Genomic DNA, 24,198 nt, shown 5'->3' with positions numbered 1-24,198 from the left:
TAAACGCGAAACGAAACTGCTCACAAATAATGCTTTTGGTGCAAAGGTTCTGGGGGCCTCGGGAAACCTCAAGCGAGCAACTGTGGAGAAACGAATAAAAGCAGACCCTGGTAGATGTGTGTGTCATATATTCGAAATGTTTATGACAATTTCTCGTGTGCTCATGCACGCGTGTTGGCGAAGTGATAATACTTGTTCCGGCGCTCACAATAGGAAGCCCACTGCACCGTGAAATGCGTGTGCGTGTGTGAGAGTTGAGTGCTCGTGTTGGTCATAAATCGGGAGATTTTATTGATCCCTCCTTGATGTCCTTTTTGGCAGGCTCCGTGCAACAAAAGCGAGCCAATTCATGTTCCAGGCCAATTTTCTAAGGACCGTCACCGTCATCATGCTGCAGCATCAGACATTTAATCCAGTGGCGAAGATAAAAAGCACAAAACATTGCAGGCGCTCTGGATAGGAGAGCGAAAAATGGAACTACATATTTTTAACATTAGTCCCCAGCTCCCACCCACACCCCAGCTCCGAATCCATCCTATGAGGATAGTGGAGCAATCTCATCACCAAAAAGGTTCCAATGGGAGGGCTGGCGAGCACTTGTGGAGTTGTTGGTAGAGTGTGGGAAGAAAACTTCTATCGAAAGATGATTTCTCATCCACACATCCCCAGCTACACCAGCTGCTGCGCACTGTATCAAACCTCATACAGCCTGGGGTTCCCTCTCACCCCGATAGAGTCCCTCCACACATAATCGCAAAATGGTTTCCGCGTACCGTACCAACAAATTGCGGTCGGTACATCAAAGTGTCATTTTGCGAGAGGCACAGAAAAGGGCACACGGAGAGCGATGTTGATACTAATATTATTATTGCAATCAATCATCAGCTCAATCCGATCCCGATCCGACGATGCAATCGACGATGCTTGTCAAGGTGCTTTCAATCGCTCCGGATAACGAGCAAGCCGGGACGGTTGGCCGGATGAGGCAGGCGGGCAGCAAACAACGGGGTAAAGAGCGAATCCACACAAACAGCTGATCAGGTTCCTGATAATGGAGACCTTTCGGTAATGTCTCCGCCGCACCCCTAATTGCTACTACTGCTAGTGCTTGCGCTGCCGGGCCAGACGGTTTCTTGAGCGATACGTTATTGATGTTTATTTTCTCCCCAGTACAAGTATGATTGGCTCAATAACGTACACAACCCGGTTAAGGGTCAACTGGCCATTATCAAACGCCCAATTCGAGGGATTATTTGATTACATTTTTTTTCGCGCCATCAGCAAATGGCGCCATGATTAGACTGTCGGGCAGGTTGCAACAAAGGCAGCGGTGAAAAAAGAGGGTTTTTTTTTTTTAAAGTTTCTAGAATTGATAAAATGGTATTGAATGTACTGTGATCTGCAAATAGTCAAGTTTTTACTCCAAAACTGACAGTAAGTAAGATCCTTAGTAGGGCGCTCGAAGGAAATTGTAATGCTCTGAGGGAGTCCTCTGCTAGGACTCCCTCAGAGTCCTAGCTCAGAATGAATTATCCGCGATACATTCTCATCTTGCTAATTCCATTTCAACATTCCCGCATTCAACGCTTTCAAGAAACAGCATCGCGAACAAATTCTCTCGAGCTTATCCAGCTACTGATCGCTACTGATCTCCTCAAGCAAGCAAATTAATGGCGGTTGGGGAAAAATAATTTACGACTCATCCGTTTTAACCCGTTCCAACCCCAAAAAAAAAACGCACCTTACAACGCCAGTTAGGGCCAACAAATTGGACAAGGAAGCCAGCCAACCAACCGGCGAACAAACAAAGAATCAAACCAAACCCATTCCGCGAACATTCCCGCTCGCTAGGCGGGGGCCACCAGCTTTTACTCCCACAATCCGGTGTAATTAACATGATAATGAAATGTATAACAGATTAGTAGCACGAATTTGTTGCAGTAAAATTAATTAACATTTTCATGACTAGAATTTCATTTCACCAATTTTCTATTCCGGCGCGCCGCACACTAGAGCAGATGATGAGGGTAGCTAGTGCTTCACCATTCTTTCATTGTTTCTCGCTCCCTCGCCCCTCACCGCACTCGCTTTTCACTGCTCTGTTCCTTTTTGGCCAAAACGGTTCTGGTTCCGGAAGAGCAGTTTTACCACCACCACACGGGCCAATGGTCAATAAATGGCGCAGGTCCCAAGGTATGCGCTGCTCGGTGCGTTCTATTTCAATTCGGTGCCGTCGCTCTGCGTAACAGAAGTAGTAGAGATGGCCGCGCACACGCACAGATGCTATCCAAAAAGGCGCGCTTGGGAAAGGAATTGAAATAATAATAAAAAAAAAAAGCCGTTCAAGTCGAACGCACGCTACGTACAAAAAAACAAAAAAAGTCCAACTCTTCTGAAAAGCTCACGGAACGGTGTTTTCCTTGTTCTTCACCCTTCGAACCCGCCAAAGCCTCCTCTGGCTGGTCACCCCTTCAGTTCAGCATAAGTTTAAAGTTTTCGACCGGGACTTCTGCTTATCGGCAGAGTTCAATCTCCCATTCGTGTTTCCCCGTTTATGGGGTGATCCGTTGCAACTGTCTGTCCTCGACTACGCCAGTGTCTTTTATTTTACCCCACGCCCCAGGTTGTCTTGGGGACGACCGTCCTTCGCCAGCAGTTGCCATTTGCTTGGGTGCACAAATTTCCCAATTGATGCTAATAAATACGATACCTCCGACTTTACTGCGCCGCGTCTCGCCACAGGCACACGGCCAAGGATCCGGAACCCTTTCCCTTTTTAGCGGGTTGGGAACTGTTGTCGAAACAGGTGAAACAAAAAGGAGATCATTTGATGTCGTTTGCGTGTGCTGCGACGAAGCAGCGAAAGCGGCGGAAACCAAGCTGAGAAGAAGAAGGAAGGTAACGGACACAGACAACAACAAAAAAAACCCCTTCTTGGAGTACATTTATTGCTGGCTTTTGATGGACAGATACAACTTCTAATTTCATAATTAGAAACCGATAGGCTATCTTTTGAAGTTCAGGTAATTTTGAAGGGGATAAAAAAAAGCTTTTCCTTGTTAGGAAGTTCAAACGGTAAGGGTAATATGATTATGTTTTTTTGGCGGCTTTGTGGGCCAGAATTTTGCTTATCATTTCTACATCGGTACTATAACACTATCAACACATTGCGTTATTTACTGCTGAAGATCGACGAGTACGAGAATATGAAAAAAGTGTCCGAAGAAACGGACTAATAAACCTAAACCCACACAAACAGTAAGTGAGTCAGGTTGGTTTACGATAGTATGGTAATGTTAACCGAAGCTTCGACTAATTATTCTAACTAATGATCGCTAGTTTGGATTAGTAACGAAATCCTTTTTCGAAGTACATCACATATCCTTCGTTCGATTTTGAGTATAACACATTGTAAAACCTTTTTTTTTCCGCCAGTTTGACAAAAATGAATTTCTGCTTACGGGTTCGAAACATCGATACCCCCAGCGCATCTGGGTGAAACACAACAGTGAATGTAATATTCTGCACATCATCAATCAGTTGGTGATGCGTGCCAAACCGGGCAATGCATGTAAACAACAAGAGAAGATCACCGCTAAGAAACACGGCACGTTGACGGCCGCACAGGCACAAAAAATAAAAATACATAAAACATCTAAACAACACACAACGAACACTCCCACCAAAAAAAAAAAACAACTTTTTGGTCGAGAAGTTTGCGGGCGCTTTGGTTCGAAACAGAACGCACAAAGTGGTTTCTTTGCACCCGCTGGATTCAATGCAAATCCGGCGTTGTGTTGTGGATGCTTTAGTTATTTGTTATTTTTCTTTTCACGAAGAAAAGGAATGTCGGAAATGCGAAGCATTATTTGATACAACGAAAAAGCTTCGTATGATTCCAATTGTATTTTATTGTTGTTTCGTTGTTTTGGTTTTTGGTTGTTACTAATTTGGCGGGTGTTACTTACTTTTTCGAGTTCTAAAAGATGAAACCTTAGAACTTGAATTGCTTGCACCATCTAGAAAGGAAGAGAGAGAAGAGAAGGTAGGATTAGCACTCTGAATTAACAGTGATTCGACGCAAAGTCCTTTTTTCTTCAAATAATCGGGACTATGTTGAGGTGGAGCAGTACACGTTTCTAGACTGATAATTGGATACTTACAAGTGAGTCCACTTCGGGATCTGCTACGTAGTAGGGTTTTTCTTGCCGAATCTGGGGACGAAATGAAAAGGAAAAATAGCACATTAGTACAGCAAAACTTTGAGAGCAAACGATAAAGGGGGGCGGTCTTAAAGATACTACTACGTGGGCCCGCGAGAGATACTATGGACTAAGAGATACTATCAAAGGAAGCAATATCTGGTAGGTGTGATTTTTGGTAGTCAAACAAATAACGCCCCGTCGTCGACGATGACGCCGATAGAGCTCTACATTGGCCGAATGAGATACAAATGTTAAGCAAGAACATACACGCACACTAAAAAATCAACCGGTGGCCACCCGTTTTTTATGGCACCACAGCAGACTTCATGGATTTATGACCTCAATCTTCCAAAACCGTCGCTGTCCAGGAGCCAGCTGGAAGTGAGACAGAATGTGCGACTTGTCGTGTGGTGGTTTTTTTTTATCTCTTGTGTTGTTGGCCCTCCTTAACGGAACCGTCGTAAAAGTCATGAGTCATAAAATTATCAGCGCACAGTGGCAACATTTGAGCGGTTGACTACGATGATACGATGATTTGTTATTTTGATTCTATTCTCGGGTGGTTTTGTTTTCGCTTTTTTTTCCTCTATCGCTCTTTGTGTCTTCGACCCTGTACTGTTTGTGTTTACCTATGTTTGAAGAGTCATTGGACTCTGGCGCTAGTGCATTAGGAGATTTTCCGCAATTCTTAAAGCCACAACGTGGGACGAAGGAGCCTGGGGGAGACTTATTCAAGCAGTGAGACACAAACGAACGTTACTTCCCACAGTTTTTATCATATTACGGTGTGGATGAATAGTATAGTGGATGCATATGATTGCACTGTTTCTTATTCAAGATTCATGATCGTATCACCTGTTGGAAGATATCTTCGAATAATTTTGAGGCCATTTTCTCTTCCATTTAAAGGGATATTTAAAGAGAACCATCAAATTAGAGATGATGGCGAAACGCGAAGCACAAAGTAGAAAAGAGTCATTTGTTTTGATAAGAAAGTTTTGCGTTCTATTCAACCTCTGATGAAAGTTGCTCGAAGTGTCATTAAAGTTAAATGCTTCTTTACATTCACAACAAAAACTTGCCTTGAACTTTGAAAGAGCAATCTTCATTCTTAAAGTGCAATTCCTGCTCCGACTTAAAGCATCGTCTGCGGTCACCAGATCACCGACCTTCCGAACAGGTGATTAAGGCGAACCACCGACCGGATGCTAGAGGCACATGCCTTATGATCTCTGGCGCACGATAATGTCCATTTGCTTGCCCCCCTTAATGATAATTTGCTTTCGATCGAAATGGAACATTTAACTAGCCGTGCAGCAAGCCCACAGTGATGACTCTTCGGGGAAAAATGAAGACCATTTTCCTTGCACATTTGCGAAGGAGGCAACGCGCGTGTCGAAACCCCCCAAGTCCAGTCTGATGTGTCTCTGATGTCAAATGATGTCCTTCTTGTTTCCGGACACAGTGTCTGTTATTTTTACTGTAATGTGGTAGTTGCTGATAGAGGAAAACGCCTAGATTTAGATACTTCTGCTAGTGTCCCGTAACGACCGTATCGGTTGCTCTCATCATCGCTTCGTTAAATACGGACAACGATGTACCAAAACGCAAAATGGCTCCCGAACGAAACTTCCACCGGCTCAGAAAGGAGAGACAAAAACCCTCCGAACGGAGAAGAATATTATTTCACAGTTCAACTGGTACAAACCTCTCGGCCAATTTCCATTGTCGGTCGGTTCTGGGTGGGGTTCGTGGTATATATTTTTCTTACTCTCCGGTTCCCGAAAACAGGAAACAGAAATAGGCCTTCAAGTTGAAGTGTGCGGTCTCCGGCATTGGCTTTGCCTTTTGCTTCACTCGCAAACCATTACTGTAGCCGTTCCTTCCGGAAATTAAGGACACCAAACCATTGACGACCGAAGCCAAATACTCTCCACCAGTGCGTCTTCAAAACACAGCATTGGGAGTACATTTGTGATTACGTTTCCGCCATCTGGTTGGCATGGGAAAAAAAATAACTCGCTCCATTTTGCAATTGGGAAAAATTGCTACCTTTTCTCCCAGCGAAATATACTCTTTTAGATAGAAATGGTGAGGAAATGTTACGCAAGTTACCCAAACACACAACCAGACGAAGCGATAAAGAAAGTGACAGTTTTTTTTCTTGTCTTCGCCCCCGGACCCAACCTTCTTAACCCGAACGAAAAACACGAAATAACACGGGGAGCGTTCGTTACGTCACTAAAAGGAAACACATCCGGATCATTGTTAACGGGAAGCGCGATGGGATGGCTATCAAGAGCGCAAGGACACAAGGCGCCGGAAATAAGGGGCCAGTCACCAGCAAAGCTAGAACTCTCCCGCCCGAAGCGCAAAGCGATCGAAAACAGCAAGGAAGTTGGGGATTTGTACCCGTGCGCAGCTACGATGACGATGTTTTTCGCAGTTGGACCGGAACTGGAAGAGAAAAACTCCCGACAAACGACAACCAAACCGGGGCGAAAAACCCCAAAAAATTGGCAAAAACCGTTTTTCCGACTGAATGTTTTTCTTTTCTTGTGTACGCGTGCATGGGTGTGTGTGTGTGTGTGGCAAGCAAGGAAAACCACCCAATCGGACAGAACGATCCGCAACGGATTCGAAATATGCCGGAACATACGCAGCGGGACATCATCAACTTCCACGCAAGACGAACTTCGGGTGGTTTTGATCCGCGTCGGGCGTAATAATGCACGGGTCAGTGAGCTGGGATTGGAATTGCCAATGCGTACGGCATCGTTTTGCTACAAATTGAAGGTAAATTGACAAAGTCGGCTAAGGGCCTTGCCAGCCCGAAGGGAGGAGAACCGTTCCAAGGAAGGAAATCCATTCCCATTCTTTCTTTCTGGTTATTTTGCCCAGGAAAAGTAGGGAAACCTCTTTCGGCCAAACCGAACCCCAAAACAACACACTAAACAACAATTCGTGGACTATTTTATTTCATAACTTCATTCGCACACTTCCACAATGGGGGGGCGGGAGTGGTGCGAAATGTAGAAGGGATCCAAGGGATTTTCCGGATACCCGGGACGCAAGCAAGCAGACCAGGATACGCACATTTGTTGGTCGCTGTACGAATGGATCGGTAGACGAGGCATTACGGAGGGATTACTACGTTGGGCGCTGTGTTAGGGAGGGCGAACAGCCGAACCAACAGTATCCTTGGATTGTTGGGGAGCTTATGTGAGGCTTCTCGACGTGGTCCCCTAAGAGGTTTGCGTCTGTTCCTGAGAACTCGGGCCTTTAGTCGGTGTGTAGTCGAAATGAATGCCATTAGGGGTTTTCGGTAATGGTTTGTGCTGTGCGGGAGAAGTAGGTCCTCTGCCGTCCGACGCAATCGGAGCGAGCTCTTCACGGATAAGCCGTGTAGTTTGTTTTTTTTGCTTCTCCTGTGGTCCTCTTCTCCCAAGTGCACTTTCTTACACTTTGTCGTTTTTTTTTTGCACCGGCCATCATAAGAATAGGTAAAAAATGAGCAAAAATGAAATATCATCATCCCGCGCCGGGGATGAAGGAATTCCTAATGGATTTTGTGCACTGCGTGTGTGCGTTGCTGCGTTCCCTTTTTTTTTTTGTAACGGAGCAATAAATTTATAACTTTATTTCGCAACGAGTGTACAAAATAATAATGGCATCGAAGCATAAGGCGTACAGTCGTGCTGGTATTTTTCGAAAATCTCAACCAATGTCTGGGCTGTGCAATGGAAGGAAGCAGAAAATCGGTTCTCGTTTGTGTGTCGATTTTGGAGATTTAATTTTGCATTTTATGTGCATAGAACTGCGCAAAGATTTCGCGCCTTCAAGAGCTGGCAAATTGAAAGCCAATTTAAATGGCCCTTTTCACGCGCTGAAACGTTCGATTGCCATAAAGATACTATTAAGTGGTAACATGCGGAACTGCAATTATTCGTAATATGTCCTAAGCTTTCAAAATGGGTACCCCTCAACGATTTCGTGCCAACAACCGGGACCGATATAATCCAGCCTCGAATGCATTTCGGCACTCAAAATTCGATTAAAGATACGAAAAGTTTGCGTGCTTGGGACGAATTCTACTCTACCGAACAGAAATTAAGGCATTCCGTAACTATTCGCTTGATGTTTATCAAAATGCTGTTCCTTTCGTCCGTATTTTGGGGAATCGTTTAGAGCCAAGCGAAGGAGATTTACCGAACTCAGCACTAAAAAGAGACACTTCCGTGACTTGTAGTGATTCTCGATGATAATAAGTTCCAAACACGGTTGTCCCCAACCGACAAACAGAGGACACTTCCCTGTCCGTAATGCAGGAAGTCCAGGAAATAATTCTTCAACAATTATTCCACTTTTCGAAACACTGCACACAGGCAGCCAAGTGTTGCTTAAGCGGATCAGCTTAACAACACGGTGGGGCAGCTATTTAACGCTCGACTTAGAACCCGGCCACCTTGACCGCGTGGCACCTTGTTAGGGAGTGAGGCTTCCCTTCTCGGGGTGTTATAAGATATTAAAATGCCGTTTTATGGATTAGCCATAAATTACTCAACCTTTCTTCAAAAAGTCAAAAAGGATCTTTCGATCGGTTCCCAAACGCGACGAAGGATGAACGTCCTGTTCGCACCGATCGCTTCTCCCGAAAGAAACATCATCATCAGCAGGATACCCGCTTCCAATACAGCCTCGGTTCACATCTGGTTGGTTTGGTTTTACATAAATTATGAGCATTTATTAGTCCGATGGCGATGCGGCGATTTGAACGATCCCTCCTTTTCGGCACATGTTATTAAAATGTGTCATTAGCCTCGGCAACGGTGGTGAGGGCCCAGACCCCGACAAGTTTTGTGTTATTCTGGGAGGCCGGACCTGCTGATGAGATAATTCCCAACCTAAAAACCGCACCGGGGATAACAGTGCCAGGCGTCTGTCAAGCAAGAATTGGAAAGGAAAGAAACGCTCAGAAATGGTAATTAGTAATTACTTCTTCTGGCTCTATCCTTTTGCTAGTCGTTTCAAGCTTTCCTTCGCCTTTGTTGCTGACTAGATACTGAAGCTCTGCAGCAATTCTTACCGAACGAAAGTAATCGAAACTCCCGGAAAAACTATCGTCTTTTAATTCCCAGCGGAAGCATACAACAAAATGCCATCGAAATTGGGGTTTCCCCTTTAATGGGGAAAGCCGGCGTAAGGGAGTGGATTCGATTGGATTGGATTGCTCGGGATGCCTAATCGATAAGTCAGTAATGGCACGCGGGCTAATTTCATCATGCTGCCGCGTGCCTGTATTGACTGCCGATAACCGGAAATAACATATCTTTCGCTGCCTTAGCGTTCGTCGCCTCTAGCTCCTTCTCCTTCCCATGGTCCACTGCCAAAAGTCGTCCCGTTTGCTGCCTTAAGCTACCCTGGCGCTAATTGCTAAAGAAATCGAAACCCAACCTACCTCGCTCCATCTCCACCGAGGAAAAAAAAAACTAAATACCCCCGTCACGGCGTACCGTACCATTAAACAATCTTCATTTGGTGGCAGAAGAAAGAAGACGTCTTCTTCGCTCGCAGGCGCCATGGTGTTCCGCAGAGGGGTTGTGGGTGTGAGAGAATGTGAGAAGGTGCCGATGGTTGGTTGGTTTGGTTGGCTGCTTGGTCAAATTTATGATCAAAACAATAATCAAATCGTTTCGAGATAGGCATAATAAAATATTCTCAACCCCACTGGGATCGAAAGGTTTCGGTGGGAGTGAAGATGGGGAAACCCTGATGGCAGGAGGATGGCGCCTTCTACGCGATACACACACACACACACGCACATATAGATGTAAGTGAGGCTCATAAATTATCGTTCGGCTCCACCGCAGAAGAGCTGCCCCTGCTTTGCTAGCTGTGTGTGGCGAGTTACACGTACATATACAATTCCGCAGGACCAATGCCGCGAAAAACGCGATCAGGCACCAGACTCAATGTGCGGAGACTGCATTAAACACACACACAACCGAGAGAGCAAGATAAAGATAAATAAAAAAAAAACGAAAATAAACATTTCATCATCAAAAAGGGCATCCTGGGCGTTCATGTTGCACGTGTTCGGTTTCCTTCTCTTTCTCGCGCGCGCTCGGTTGTCCTTCGCCTGTTCTTACCCATCACCCAGCACCGTCGTGATCGGCGTGGATCGTGGAACTGGTGTGTGCATATAGTTGTAAATAGTTGTTGTTTGTAGATCGAGTATTGATTGCAGATTTTTCCCTGCCCTTGTTTTTCGCCCTGCTTTCTTGTCCCCGTCCTGCCCAGCGAAACAGTAAGAAAGAGATCATCGCGCGGCGTCCTGTCCGCGTATGGAGCGGAGGCCCGAGCCATGCTCTCATGCGCGATTGATGATTGCATAAATTTCCAACCGAAATTCTCGTCATACTTTCACGCCTTTTTATGATGCACGTCGCAGGTTTTCTGCTGTCTGCTGTTCCTGCTGTTGCTTTGCTTTACTTCTGGTTTATTGCTGCCGTTCCCAACAAACACACACACACATTTTGTTATTTATTCTGCCTTTCCGGACTATGGATCCTTTTGGGCCGTGAGTGTGCTGTGTTTGCTCAACTGTTTGTTTGTACAGCCTCTGGCAGCCTGTGCGAGACTGTGCGCTACTGTGAGCAGAAGTCAATGTTTTTGTTTTTTCGGCACTAATTATTTGTGGCCAAGTGATTAATTTACCTTCTTAGCGTGCGTGTGAGTGTGTGCTTTTCTACGATTCCGGAAACGGTTTTATGTTAATGCATAAATCTTCACCCTCTACCGCAGACGATTTCCTTCTTCGAAGAAGTGTACACACGATCCGAATGTAACGGAATAAAATCCAATTAAATGTCATTTGGTGCAACGATCCTTAGCAAGAGGAGGAGAAGAAGAAGAGAAAAAAAAACAGATTTGCAATCAATGACTCCACTTCTTCTGCTTCTACTGCAGGCCGTAGTGCAGGCGGATCTTCGAAACGCAGCACTGCACACATATGGCGTATGCGTGACGAATTCGATTTCGATGACCTCATCGACAGGCATCGACACACCGAGCGGGCAGAAACCGGAAAAAAATCCCACCACAGCACTCCGTGCACCGTGTGGTCGTCCTTGGCGAATACAAATGAAGCTGAAAGTGCACATTTCCATGCAAGATGCAGCAGACGGACGCAGCCGGTCACAGAGACAAGAAAGAAACGCGACCCAGTAAAAAAGGAGAGAAAAAAAACCAAATGCAACGAAACCCGTACCAAATAGCATTGACCATACGGTCGGTTTGCACGCGGAACTGATGGAACTGTTGCTAACTGACGGACGAACCGGAGCGGAGACTTTGACCTGCCACATTTACCTGCTGCCGTTGGCCGGTGTGGTTGCAATCTGCATCTGCAATTGTCGACTGACTGAAAGACAAATCCATCGAAATCTGTTGTCGGGGGCATTCGAAAGAAACAATAGCTGGCATGCCGGGAACAACATATGGCAGCAGTGGTTGTTTTTTTTATATACCGGTAAAATTATATTGGTGTGTGTGTTTGAATCTGGGTGTTTTATTTTGTTAGTCTTTTTTCATTTCATAACATTCCAGCACCTCAGTTCAGTAATCCCTTAACAATGTCCTGGGAACGCAAATGCGTAGCATAAGACATCCATCTGACAGACGAAGATGACCTCTTCCACAGAGAGGGATTTGTACAATTTTTTCCGTTCGTCGCTAGCAACGCAGGCCATCGTGAGTCTAGCGAGCCATCCAAACCTTTGATGCAAAAACATTCTTACGAATAAGAACACATCGTCAAAAACAGCAAACATAGAGGCAAAAGCTGCAGAACTACGAGATGCTGCTGGTGTGATTGTGCGTACAGAGGGTTTCCGAGTTCCTGGAAGAACATCCCTTCGTTTGTAGGAATGTCCAAAGAAACACATCCCTCAAAGACCTAACAACAGGTCCCTTACGTTACACTCAATTTTTGCTTTTTCCCTGGAAAAAAAAACGATCACCAAAAGAGAAGATCAAATTCATGGTTCTCTGCGCTTGCGAGTAAATGATTAGATTTCCCAAAAAATGCACCAGGATCTTCTCCTTAGCATCGAAAGCGAAAGGACAGAAACAAAAATCTGAAAAAGAATCGAATGGCCAAGCGACGAACGGCCAACTGTTTTGGTTGGTTTTGTTTTCCTTTGCCCGTTCCTCGTAGGGATTCTTGATTCGATCTGGGATTCCACTGCAAAGGGTAGTAGGGTCCGGCTGTGTCGCCTTGTTGGACACACCCCGGATCTTTTCCAAGTTTCATGCAGTGATAATTGATTTTTGACACTCCTTTAGATTTTTGTTCACGGCATTCAAGGATTGGATTGTGCGCGTTCTGCCGTTAACGCTCTGCTAATCTTCGTTACTTCATTGTTAAGGATATATGAAGAAATATTCTCTATGCCATCTACATCCACTAGCAAAATAAAACCGCAACCCAGGAAGCATTTCTTGCAAGCAGATTTCTCTTGAAAAAGGGGTGGAAAATGGTACCGCAACCATTTTCCACGCTGGCATAAAGAGGCTATCGAACGCATGGAGTGAGCTTTTGTTCGGGACGAGATCTTATCGCTTCCTACAAAGAAACGATTACGCAATAATTAAATCAAATGTGTGATCGTGTGTACCTCTTGGCGGGCATCAGGACCACCGCTGGGACCACCGGTTTCCGTTCCGTTTTGTACTGCAGCGAATGCAGGGAAACCCCCTAACCGTTGTGCTGCAACTGCTCCAGTGAAGTGACACAAAGGCGTTCTTCTAGACCCGACGGCATCGCACCCGTCTTCCGTTTTGCGCAATTTTATGTATTTTTTTTTGTTCCTCTCTAAAAGGTTACAAAGTATAATGCCTTTTTGCACAATTTTGTTGCGTACGCTGAGCGAGCAGGAGAAAATGGAGGAAACTAACGAAACAACGGGCATTTCCCTTGCCAAACGCGCAAAGTTCGTCAGAGCTCGTTAGTGGTTCGTTTGTTCAGTTTTGTTGCCAAATCCACGAGGGCTACCAAAATCAAAGGGGCCTTTGCGTTGCTGCATTTGGGAACTGCTCGCATACGCTCGTTCGGGGTCTTTAGCAGCCAAAAAAGCAATCGATCTAACTGGGAGGGCCGGCAAGGATGTTCCCAACATTCTCCGGCTGTTGGAGTGTAGAAAAAGGGGCCTCAAAAAAAAAATTAAAACGGTTCGCCACAGTCTCTGCTTGCTTTAATAAGAAAAGAGACTACACAACGAAAAAAAAAAATCCAACGAGCAAGGGATCGCTGAGGAGATTTTTTTTTGTTTTCGCTTGTAGTCGCCTAGATCGAACGCAAAAGAAACGGGCAAGCAACGAAAACAACAGCAAAAACTGTAACAAAAACTTAAATGAAACGAAACGAAAACCAAACCCAAGATGCATGGAAATAATGAAATTCCTAAAAAGGCTATCCGGCACACGAACATCCCGAAAAATCCCGTACACACAACCAATGTCACCCCGTGGATTGTTGATGCCTTTTTTTTTTTTTGGTTGCTGCTCCGCTCCGAAGCCTAATGCTCTTGCGCACTCTGCAGGTCCACGAAGGTCTGCTTAAAAGGGAAGACCTAAAAAAAAACACACACACATATATCCACACAGTGCCAAACGTAGACCCATCCTAACAAAGAAAAAGAGTGTCTTCTGAAGGCAAAACCTTAAGGAGGTCCCAAATACTGCCAACACCCTGCCGTCTCGATCAATGTGATGCGGTCCCCGGGGGAAGGTGGGTTTGGAAAGGAAAGTGAAAAGCGGGCAGAACGAAACGAGGCGCTGCGGGAACCACTGAGTCTATCATTTGGCTGTTTGCACATGATGGTCTAGTGCTGTGGCCCGGCCGGGATCGATAGCGAGAGGGTTAGAGAGGCTTTCTTTTACAAATTGGAACCCCCTTCGGGATCGTCTTCGAAGGGTCGTTCCTAGTGCGCTTTCGCTGGCATGGGCATTGAGGGGAAGGTATAGGGATAAACATCGAAGGCACAACTTACTGGATCATATGTGATGGTCGATACGTTGATTTGGTTGAGTTTAAATTTCGATGTGTGTAGCGACTAAGCTCAGGTAAAAATCATCAACTGGAAAAACTGTACCAAAACAACATCACTAGACGATAGGCCACGAAGAAAGACCCAACGCCGAAACAAGCTGCAAGGGGTAAAGAAAGGAAGGAACTGCACGGAACCAGAATACCCCAAAGATCCTCTTCCACTGTACATAGACGCTTGCGGCCCCTCCCAAGGAGCGAAAGAAGAACGCGAAAGAAAGGGTACGCTTCTCCATAGACGGTGATCGGACATAATGAATAAGAGGAAAATTGAAAGTCTCTTTTGATCACATAATTGTAATCTTCGATATTTTCCTCGGTTTCCCATTGTTGTGAATGCTCCGGTCTGGGCAAATGCCTACCGCACCCCTACCTTTGCCTTTCCCTTAACAACCTCGTCACGATCGGACGGAATTCAGACCTTTTCAGGAAGGTGTTGTGTGTGTGTGTGTGTTTTTTTTTGCTCCCATGATCCGTACCCTAGCTGCGCTCTCTTCAGGGGGTTATTTTTGCTTCACTACGCATCCATAATGGAAAGTGTTCGGTGCCTCTCTACGGTGGTGGATGCGTACACGCTGCTAGGGTTTAAAGGTTTTCGCCTGTTTCCTTTTGTAAGCGCATTCGTCCCATTTGCTCGAGCCACACTAGATGCTAGATTCTTTCGATCCCTTCGTCCCTCGCATTGAACCTATCCCCCCCCCCCCACCGGGGGCACACAGCCTAGGTCACGAGTGTGCCCGCACTGCTGCCACCCGCTCCGTCTGTTCCAAGGATCGAGGATCACATTGAGAAGATACCGAACAATTACCAGTTAAATCCTTCTGGGTGAGGTACTCGCCTCGTAACATCGATGCTGAATGTTGTTCTACAGCCAGAAAACATGTGCTTTCGTATGCGTCTGTGTGTGTGTGTATGTATGTTATTTGCCCCGGAGGGCTTTTTGTTCAAATGATCATCTGGTTTGGGGTGGAATTTGATCCAACCACAGTCTTGGAGCGTTTCGATGTGACCTCATTGCCGATCAGGAGCCGATGCCAGGAGGAAAAACTAGTTCGGCACTACAAATTATAAAGGGGATCGCACCAACTCTTGGGATGTGGTGTTGCATTAGAATTCCATTCCATGCGTCAAAATGAACGACAGATTATGACCAAAACTTGGTTTACTTTCTGAGATCCATTGTACCAAAACTTCACGATCTCCAAACCAAATGAACAACCGAGAAACAGCAACCTCGTAAGGAGATCACTCCACATGTGTTGGGTTTGAAAGTAACCTTCGAAATCATCTTAAATTTCAAACATCTTCAAACTCGACAAACCGATTTTCCATGCCGAATCTTGCTCTTTTAAAGCATCTTTCCTCTTTGTGTCTTATTTCTATTACTATCAGCGTGCAGTTTTTTTTTCTCTGCTCCCTTCGTTATTCTTGTTGCGTTGAAGCGTTAAGTTCGTTCTATTTTTATCTCTTATTTCATTTTTGCTGCTGTTTTCTGCCTGCCTCTTTTTATGTGCCCTTTTCTCCAGCACTTCCCCGTGCCCCACACACTACTCACATTGATCACTTTAACCGACCAACAAAACCAAACCAAAACGGCATTAAAATAACCGTCCCGCTTGCAAAGAACGCTCTTTTTTTTTGTTCTTTCTTTTTAGCAACAAAGAATGAACCAACAACAGCAGGAGAAATAAAAAAAAAAAACTGCCCCGATCCAAAGCATCCCAAAACCTTATACCCTTCTCCCTGCACTGCAAATGGCTCAAACGTGAAGCGGCTGAGGGTTACCAAGGGCATTATACGGTCCTTGCGTCTCTTGCGCTGCGTCGTAGCTCGTTTGCTCGTTTGGGCTGCGTGGCCCAAAATTTCTAACCAACCTGAGCAAACCTGATACGCTGAGCTGCAGCTAACAAGCGGGAACGGCGGCCGTCGGTGTAAAAAATAACTCAACAACAATCACAACAACAATCGAGCGCAAAACAGGGGAAAGAATAAAATAAGATTCCAAACAACACATAACACTCTACCAAATAACTCCAAAAGCCTGCAAAACCCCCCGGTCCTGGTACACACACGCACACGGACCATCGGCGAGAAGGCGAAGATCAACAAACCAAAGCGAAGAATGTGTGTTAAGCTCGAAAAACGCATCAAGAAGAAAATCAGATTAGTGTCATCTGGAAAGAAATTTTATTTAGTTCCGTTTTCTGTTCCACCTTTCCAATGCTGTGGTCGTGTGGGTTTTTCTTCTTGCTGTCTTTTGTTGCCGTTGAAACTTTGGAGCACGTCTCGACGGCTACCTCCAAGCGAACGCATTTCGGAAAACGGTGGGTGGATCGGAATCGTACGATCGGGAACGAGGGACACCGAAAGGAATACATTCATTTTAATGTGTTTAGAACGTTGCGCAAAACGTCGAGCCTAGGCTCGACCGAACGGCTGGTGGCACGCCACATCATAATGCTGATCGGTGCAGATCAGATTCGTCCAACATGTGCGCCAAAAAAGTCAGCAGAAAAAAAAAACCTGCAACAATTGGGGGGACCGATCCCGTTCCGCTTGGGTATAAATATGCAGATGAAGCTGTTCAAGTTGCTGGATGAAAATGAAAACGAAATTTGATGGTATCTTTTGATTGAAAATAACTTAAGTGCACGCTAAGGCCCTATAATTATTGCGCTGCGGTCATTCGAATTCTTGACCAAACGAAACCGTCGATGATTCGTTTCGAAAAATTTGAAACTTTCGACCTGAGCAGAGGTGATTAATTTAGATTTGTTTTGTTTGGACACCTGCCAACGAATGCTCTAAGTGACTTGCCTCCTGAAGAAAGGTAGTAGAACAAAAATGGTTTCTTGTGAGGTTTGTGGGGTCCTAAAATGGTCTAAGTTTACAATTACACCATACTTAGTACAACCATACGCATACATACAAGCGGACACATTTGCTGGAACGAATGGGTCATCGGCAAAATTTACATTTTCGCCCAGTCACGCAGTCGTGCCTGTTGTACACAGCCCGCGTTCGTAAGAAAAAGGGAGCCAAAAGCGCCCCAAAAAATTGGTGTAAGTATAAGAAAACGTCACACTCGCGAAGCCGTCAGTGCAGTTTTTTTTTTTTGTAGCAGCGAGAAGCCTTCTTCCCACCGCTATCTTGATGCTGAACATCATGATCCACTTTTTTTTGTAGTTTGGCTGGTACTGGCTACCCTCCAAAAATACCCGAACACCCCGAGATGGAATGTGTGTCCGTGGAATTCGCGAAATGCGCGCGTAACACTCAATAATAGTCCAGACGGTGGTTAAACAATGCACACATTGTCCTATCGATTTTTGTTGCCAGTCGCTGCGCTGCTGTTCCTTAAATGATGTGGGTTGTGCCCGTGGTAAACACCTTCCGACAGACAGCTCCTCCACCCATCCATTCATTCAGCCAATGTAATGAAAGTCTCTTTAAAGCATATAAAGAGACAAGCACAAACACACACCCGCCCGAAATAGGGAGCATGGGATCGTGTTGCAAAGCATGACGACGGTGTGTCCATCTGCGGTTTCGATGAGTGTCGTCTAGAGCATCTTTTTTTTTTTTTTGCTTGCTGTCTGTATATCTTCAAACGTGGAAGGTAAAATTTTGGTTTCGCTTTATTTGCTGGGCCGTCTCTTTATTAGAGGGGTCAGCATGGCCAGTGTGGGATGCTGCTGATGACGCACCTAGCACGGACGAAGTTCTTGCGAGAGAACGAAATAAATAACAAAATAACATCGGTAATGACCGGACCGGTATGAAGGTAGAGCGCTATCCATGCTGCTGCTGCTCCCTCTCGATCCCAAGGGATTGATTACGGTCAGACTAGAAATGACCTAGAATCAATCAATATTCCCACCTCTTGTTTTTGTTCGCATTCTACCCACACCTCCATTAGAACTGTAAAACGAGCCCTCTCGAGTAGCAATCCCATCGGTCATCGTAGACTCACACTCGTACGCCCTGCTTAAGGATGAGGACACAAGATACGACAGTCGAAACACACAGCAAGAAGAACCGAGCATTCGTAGAGCATCGAGCAAACGAGTCTTTGAAGTCTAAAATATTGGGATAATGTCCTGTGCAGGGTGTGTGTGTGTGTGTGTCCAGACATTGAGGAGATATCAACAAGCACGACTTTTCCACCGGCATCACTGGTGCAGACTCCCAAGGATCGACCGTTCGTCAACCGAAACGAGTCCCAGAATCTCGGCCCAAGACTGCGTTAAGGCATCGACACGGGAATCGAGCAGATAGCACACGTCTTGCCACCTTTTTTTTTACAGCCTCTTAAAACGGCCATAAAGTTGTCCGAATGCCGCGCGCACGCTCGCGCGTTTTATCACCCGCTGCCTGATCTTGCTTCTCTCTCTCTCTCTCTCTCTTCTCACTTTGGTGTGCATCGAAGATTTTCCGGGACCGGTTATGGTTTTCCTCCGGTGTGGTTGCCGGTGTGCGGACAAGGGTGCACACACGAAATGTGATCCACACCGCGATAATGGTGCTGATGGTAGAATCAAGAGCGCTCTCAGGGAACGTCGATTTGAGGAATGACATAAAATGTTGAATGATCTCCCCGTCGTTCGACTGTAGTTCGTGTCTTGGGAATGATGAGTCGGTACGGTACGTCGCTCGGTCGCCTATCGTTAAACGGGCCGCACATTTTAATGACTTTCGCGCTCCGTCCACACTCCGTCCGCCGCAGCTGTTTTCGGGATCTTTCGGAAGGGACAAACACACACACTGTGAATGAACCGGGTCGCAAACGAGTTGGCGTGTTGAGAGGCCTTGCTGGGGCCTGACTGACTCGGGCTTGACGATGGTGACGATGAAGATGGTTGCACGGATCAGCGGGACGCGACCTTGCGCTTTTTTTCTTCCCTGTGGTGCACAAAACGCGCGCAAGCGACGCGTTACGCTATGGCACCACTTAAGCATTCCGGTGTCGCCAAAAGTGCGATCTTACTCGAGGAACGTCGTGCATGCTTCTCGCGTCCCAGCAACAGCGGGACTCTCCTGCCCCAGGGCCAGGGACGCATGTGTGTGCGCGGCGAGAAAATCCATCTCACTAGCGCTAAGGCCCCCGCCAGGAAATGGGGTAAATGGGATTTGAGCAAAGCAAAACCGACCAAAAAGAAGATGGGGGGCGTGCAACGTTTTGTCGTGGCAGCACCAACGGAATCCGAGCGGGTTGCATAAAAACCGTTAATTAATCGACTCTTGCGGCTTGCAAACGCAAATAAACGCCCGTAGCACCGTAGGGCAGCCCCCAGTAGTCCGTTTCGTTGCCTCCAAAAAAACAAAACGTGGCGTTGGGAAGGCGTCGCGAGGAGATGGGCCACCCCATCAAGACGCCACACCATCTCGGCGTGAAAAGGTCATGCAAAGGCAAAGTCGCGATTGTTCGTGCATGCCGTGATGTTGTAGTTGTTGTTGATGCTCGCTCGCCTGCTCGCTATAGTTAGAGATGCCGGGACGCATGCATGCTGCTAACAAATGACAAACAAACGAGATGGCAACAAAGCGTCCGGTGACGAAGGACCCGGTGGGCCATCAATTTCAAGCTGCGATACGACCATCGGTTGATTATGAATGATCGATCGGTTGCTGCCTCTTGCCTTCGCAGACGATCATCCTCCTTGGTGTGATGGTGGTTTCGTTCTGCTCATTCTCACCGGCCACGAATTATGTTCGGTACCGAGTGCGCACCCCCTCCGATCGTGGGATGCATTAAGCATCCCAAGCAAGCTTTGTTGATCGACAATCAAACCGGGACCTCCCTCTGGGAACCTCGCCTCATATGGTGCTCTCCGCGCCTGGTGACTTTGATTAATATCACACACCCAAACAACGGAACCAAACCTGGCCCAAAAGTTGGCTGCTAAACTTCGCTCGAACCCCAAGCGAAACCCCGACGGTGGTCAAAAGGAATTTTCAATCCATTCCAGCGCATGAGGAAAATCATCAACAACACGATCTGCTTCCGTGACGATGGCAAAGGCAAATAAAATAACACACGAACGTTACGTACCTGTTTGCTGAATACAGCCACATCTTCGCTAAAGGAGTCTGACGAACAAACGTCACCACCGGCCACGCCCGGTTCTCGAGGGGTGCAGGTTGCTAGTTCACACTTTTCGAAGATTAGTGCCAACAGCGGGAATAGCGGGTGTCTGTGAAAGAAAATTAAAGGCGAAGCAAAATATGAGTAAAACACATCGTTAACATACATTTGGATGGTTGAAGGATTAGTTCTGTCCCACGGGGCGGGGACAGTACCGTGGTTTTCCATTTTCATTAGGCTAGGAAATTCATTCGCACGCGCGCGACAATAAGGGAAGAAAAACTGGCCTGTCACTGTACGGTCAGCTCGATTTCATCCATTCGATTTGTTTCGACACAGAACATCGACTAATGCCGCATGTAATTTCGGGCGCGCTAATGTTTGTATTAAAAATATGCCACGTAATCGACTTGGATGCCCCTCCGGCCACAGGCCGGAAGACGACCAATATGAGTGTGTCTCTACATCGACGATAGCTGGAAAACTCGGCGAAAGTGGATTAATGTACATTTCGTGTGAGAAGGCATAAAAATCTATTCCCTATTCCGACGCCACTGCTGAGTGATGATAGTGTGTGTATGTTTGCTTTCCGATTGCCGTGTGGGCTGCCCTTTCGAAGTCATAAAGCAATCCACAAGGTACAACAAGCCCACAGGCCCATGTAAGCTATGAGCTATATGAGATCAACAATCAAAATAAAACCCTGCGTTTCAAATGTATCCACTGTTCCGGTGGTGGATGGATCGTACCGGACAGGAGGCATGTGTAAGCGTCCGGAAGAAGCAGGCAATGTCATTAGGAGAGTTTATGCGTTTGACAAATGTTGAATCACGTCCCTCTATCAAAAACGCCACGCACCTACAGGGCCACTAGAGCAGTGTGCGGTGGCCCTGCCCGAACTTTCGGAAGTCGTTCAGTCTGTTTACTATTCCACTTGCGTCCTTCCCGTGCGACACATTACCCTGCGGCAGCCGTCTAACCGTCCTCCAGCTAGAGTGTTTCCTAGGGAGCTAGAATATTGCTCCCAACAACAACAAAAAAAAAAAGAAGTCATTCCCCTTTTAGCCATGCATTACCAGGACCGGGCTGCATGGTGTGGGGAGTTTGTGTTTACTTATTTGTACTATTTTCCATCACTTTTCTCCAAAAGCCACAATCACAATCACACACACTCACATTCGGGGCTGTTCCGTGCGGTGAGTTGTGCCTTATCTAACTCCATTTATTCATCGCACACACGCGGTACGCAGTTCACGCGCATATATTCGGGACAATTTAAGCATTATGACGAGCAGTATTGGGTTCCGGTTCTCAAAAAAAAAAAAGGGGGTCGTACGGGGCTCCGAAACAGATAGGGAAGCCATGGTGTTATTGCCTCCCGGCCACGGCTTCTCCACGTGGCCGCCAGGTAGCGAAGGGACTGCCACTGATTTGTCCAGGTGGTACGTCGCGATAAGCGAAACACGCGAATCGTTGAGGTACGTGTTTGTTCTCGAGCTCGTGGTGGCTGCTTCCAGCATCGTGACCACTTCAGAATGCCATCCACAAGTCGGTAGGTTGATGCTTTTGCAGACACTTTTCCATCTAGCGGTAAGATGCCACCGTGGTTCTTACGATGCTCTACGCGTTCTGAAGAAAGGGGTTAAAAGATTTCAGCGATAAAACCCAATAAAAGCCAAGTGGAACTGAGTGCTTTTCTTCCCGTTTGCCTGTCAAACTTCAAAGCAGGTTACATCGTTCTCGCAGCTCAGCATTCAGCTTTGCGTGCGCGCGGGTGAGCTTCGTCGTGCGAATCCCATTCTCGATGATTTTCGTCCTATTCTTGTGATGGATTTATTTAAACGGGCCCTGATAAGCATCGCTCGCACTTTATTCTTCACCGTCTTGACATAACTCGTGCCGGAGATCGTGTCGAAGGATGACGGGTGGTAATGGTTCGTTTCGCTTTTGAACGGTTGCCTGCCCCTGCTCGAGCCACAGCATCCTTTCATGTGTTACACAATGTTTGGGCAGTTTTGGGGTGGGGAAAGTGTTGCAAAATTCTAGCAAAAAAGCAGCGTGTCAGAATAAGGAAACAGGTTGCGGCAGTTGATGGACAAAGTGACACAGCTTCAACGCGTTCCATCACCATGGAGAGTAAGAAAGTACGCTTCGGAATTTGTTCAGGGTGACTAAGTCCGGCTTTGGTGACGCAGTCATCGCTGAGGGTGCTTGCAGTGGCGGCAAGATATGCGCAACCCATCGGCCACCGTTGGGCACACAAAGAAGGGGCAGCAACAGCCCGGCCAGTGTGGATTCGTCAAGAATCTCGTCTTGACGTGAGCGCGCTCCATTCAAGGGTTTGGAGAAGGAGCACGAGTGTGTTACCTCCACCGGTACGCCACCGTTTCCACACAGTCCGTGCAGTTGATGTCTATATTGAATGTTTACTTCACCGCGCGGTTGCACGTGAGCATGCGATTGTGGAGGCTGCTGCTGATGTTGCCGTTGCTCTCAAGAGGTTGCACTAGGTTGCACACATTTTGTGGTCAATGTGGGGGCCGCCTCCTGCTCGAGTGGAGTGGGGAAAAAACAAAAGCAAGCAAGAACACTAATCTTACGTTGCTTGCCTCCGGCGTGGGCAGCCACCCGTAGCACCGTATTATTAGTGTGTACATGTCGAACGTTGTTTAGTGTAGATAAACAATCCCGTACGAAACAGAGCAGACTCCGGCCTGGCAGCTTGAAGCGCAGGCTCCAGCAATCCGCCGGTTGCGAGCTGCATCTTGTCGGTAAGAGCAACAAGAACGGGAACTCCTCACTACACATCCCACATCGCAAGTAAACACGCAGGACCGCGTTGATTTGGGAAGCACCAAATCCAAGAGTCCCCAGCGGAGGATGTGCGGTGAGACATGTCTAGTGGCAGCTTCTTAACCACCTCTTCTCACACAAAACACATCAACACAATTTGTGCAGCCAGCGAAAGCAGCGACCCCCTCTCCCATCACTTTCTTCCGCGAGAGGTCACATCCAAAATTTCTCGTGTGGCGTCGACCCAGCCGTTCGGGACACAACTGCAACTGGGTTACAACCGAAAAGCCCAGCACCGATCGGGGCATTCCGAATGAGCGTACGGCCATGGTTCGGCGACGACACCGACGCCAGCGTACGTAAATATTTTGATAATGTCACTAAATATTGTACACCGCATCCGCACAACCGTGCATCGGAATTGTTTATGTAATTTGTAGGGATATTTTCCGAATGTATGTTTGTCCGAAACAAGCAGCACTAGAAGTATATAGCGGGGTGGCGGTTGCAGAGATGCTTAGGCTGGATGCTTAGCCGAATGCGTCGGTTGTACACCAGCGGCCTAGAAAAGATCCTAAATGCAGTTGTTGTACATGGCGCAGATTGCAACCGTTGCATTATTTGCAAAATCAAATAAACTATTCCAGGCAAACCGGCCAGGCAAACGATTCTTGGCCGTTTCCTCGTGACAGTCGTATCCTTTGAGATGCTTCATCCGCAACTTGAAATCTTCCATCCAACGCGATCGGGACGGATTGTGTTTGAAAAATCATCCACATCTGCAGACGAGCCTGGGAGAGGGCGAACGCATTTCTGAAGCAAGCCAATGGCGCAAGTACCGCAAGCACGCTGTTGGAGTGTTGTTGTTGAAGCGCTAAAAAAATAAAACGCAATCCGTACACATACCGCGCGATCGGCTGGTCCTGGGTGCCCTCGACAGTGGAAAGTGTTCGGTAAATATACACAGTGCACCCATCCTAAGTTGCAGCAGGCACCGTAGTGTACGG

At 46.7% G+C, this 24,198-nt stretch overlaps 2 protein-coding genes across 3 annotated transcripts in view; both read right to left on the bottom strand.

The window, feature by feature from the left end:
- Positions 1-24,198, bottom strand: part of LOC126558244 (isocitrate dehydrogenase [NAD] subunit gamma, mitochondrial) — a 517,410-nt gene that overhangs the window by 166,782 nt on the left and 326,430 nt on the right. The window contains exon 5 of one of the 2 annotated variants that reach the window (XM_050214219.1): positions 9,603-9,614. The exons of the other annotated variant lie outside the window; for it this stretch is intronic. The gene's annotated coding sequence lies outside the window, so the exon portion shown is untranslated. Of the gene's footprint in view, positions 1-9,602; positions 9,615-24,198 lie in introns of those variants that run through there. 2 annotated transcript variants of the gene reach the window in all.
- The window catches only part of LOC126558836 (homeobox protein homothorax), a 58,723-nt gene that overhangs the window by 5,857 nt on the left and 28,668 nt on the right, over positions 1-24,198 (bottom strand). The window contains exons 3-5 of the mRNA XM_050214911.1: positions 20,366-20,507; positions 4,164-4,214; positions 3,969-4,019 (exon numbers count right to left, since the gene is read on the bottom strand). Coding sequence (XP_050070868.1) covers positions 3,969-4,019; positions 4,164-4,214; positions 20,366-20,507 — 244 coding nt within the window. The remainder of the gene's footprint in view (positions 1-3,968; positions 4,020-4,163; positions 4,215-20,365; positions 20,508-24,198) is intronic.

This window comes from Anopheles maculipalpis, chromosome 2RL, assembly GCF_943734695.1.
Source record: "Anopheles maculipalpis chromosome 2RL, idAnoMacuDA_375_x, whole genome shotgun sequence".
Classification (NCBI taxonomy): Eukaryota; Metazoa; Arthropoda; class Insecta; order Diptera; family Culicidae; genus Anopheles; species Anopheles maculipalpis.
Note: the sequence above shows the minus strand (reverse complement) of the source record. Positions and strands in the feature narration are given on the sequence as shown.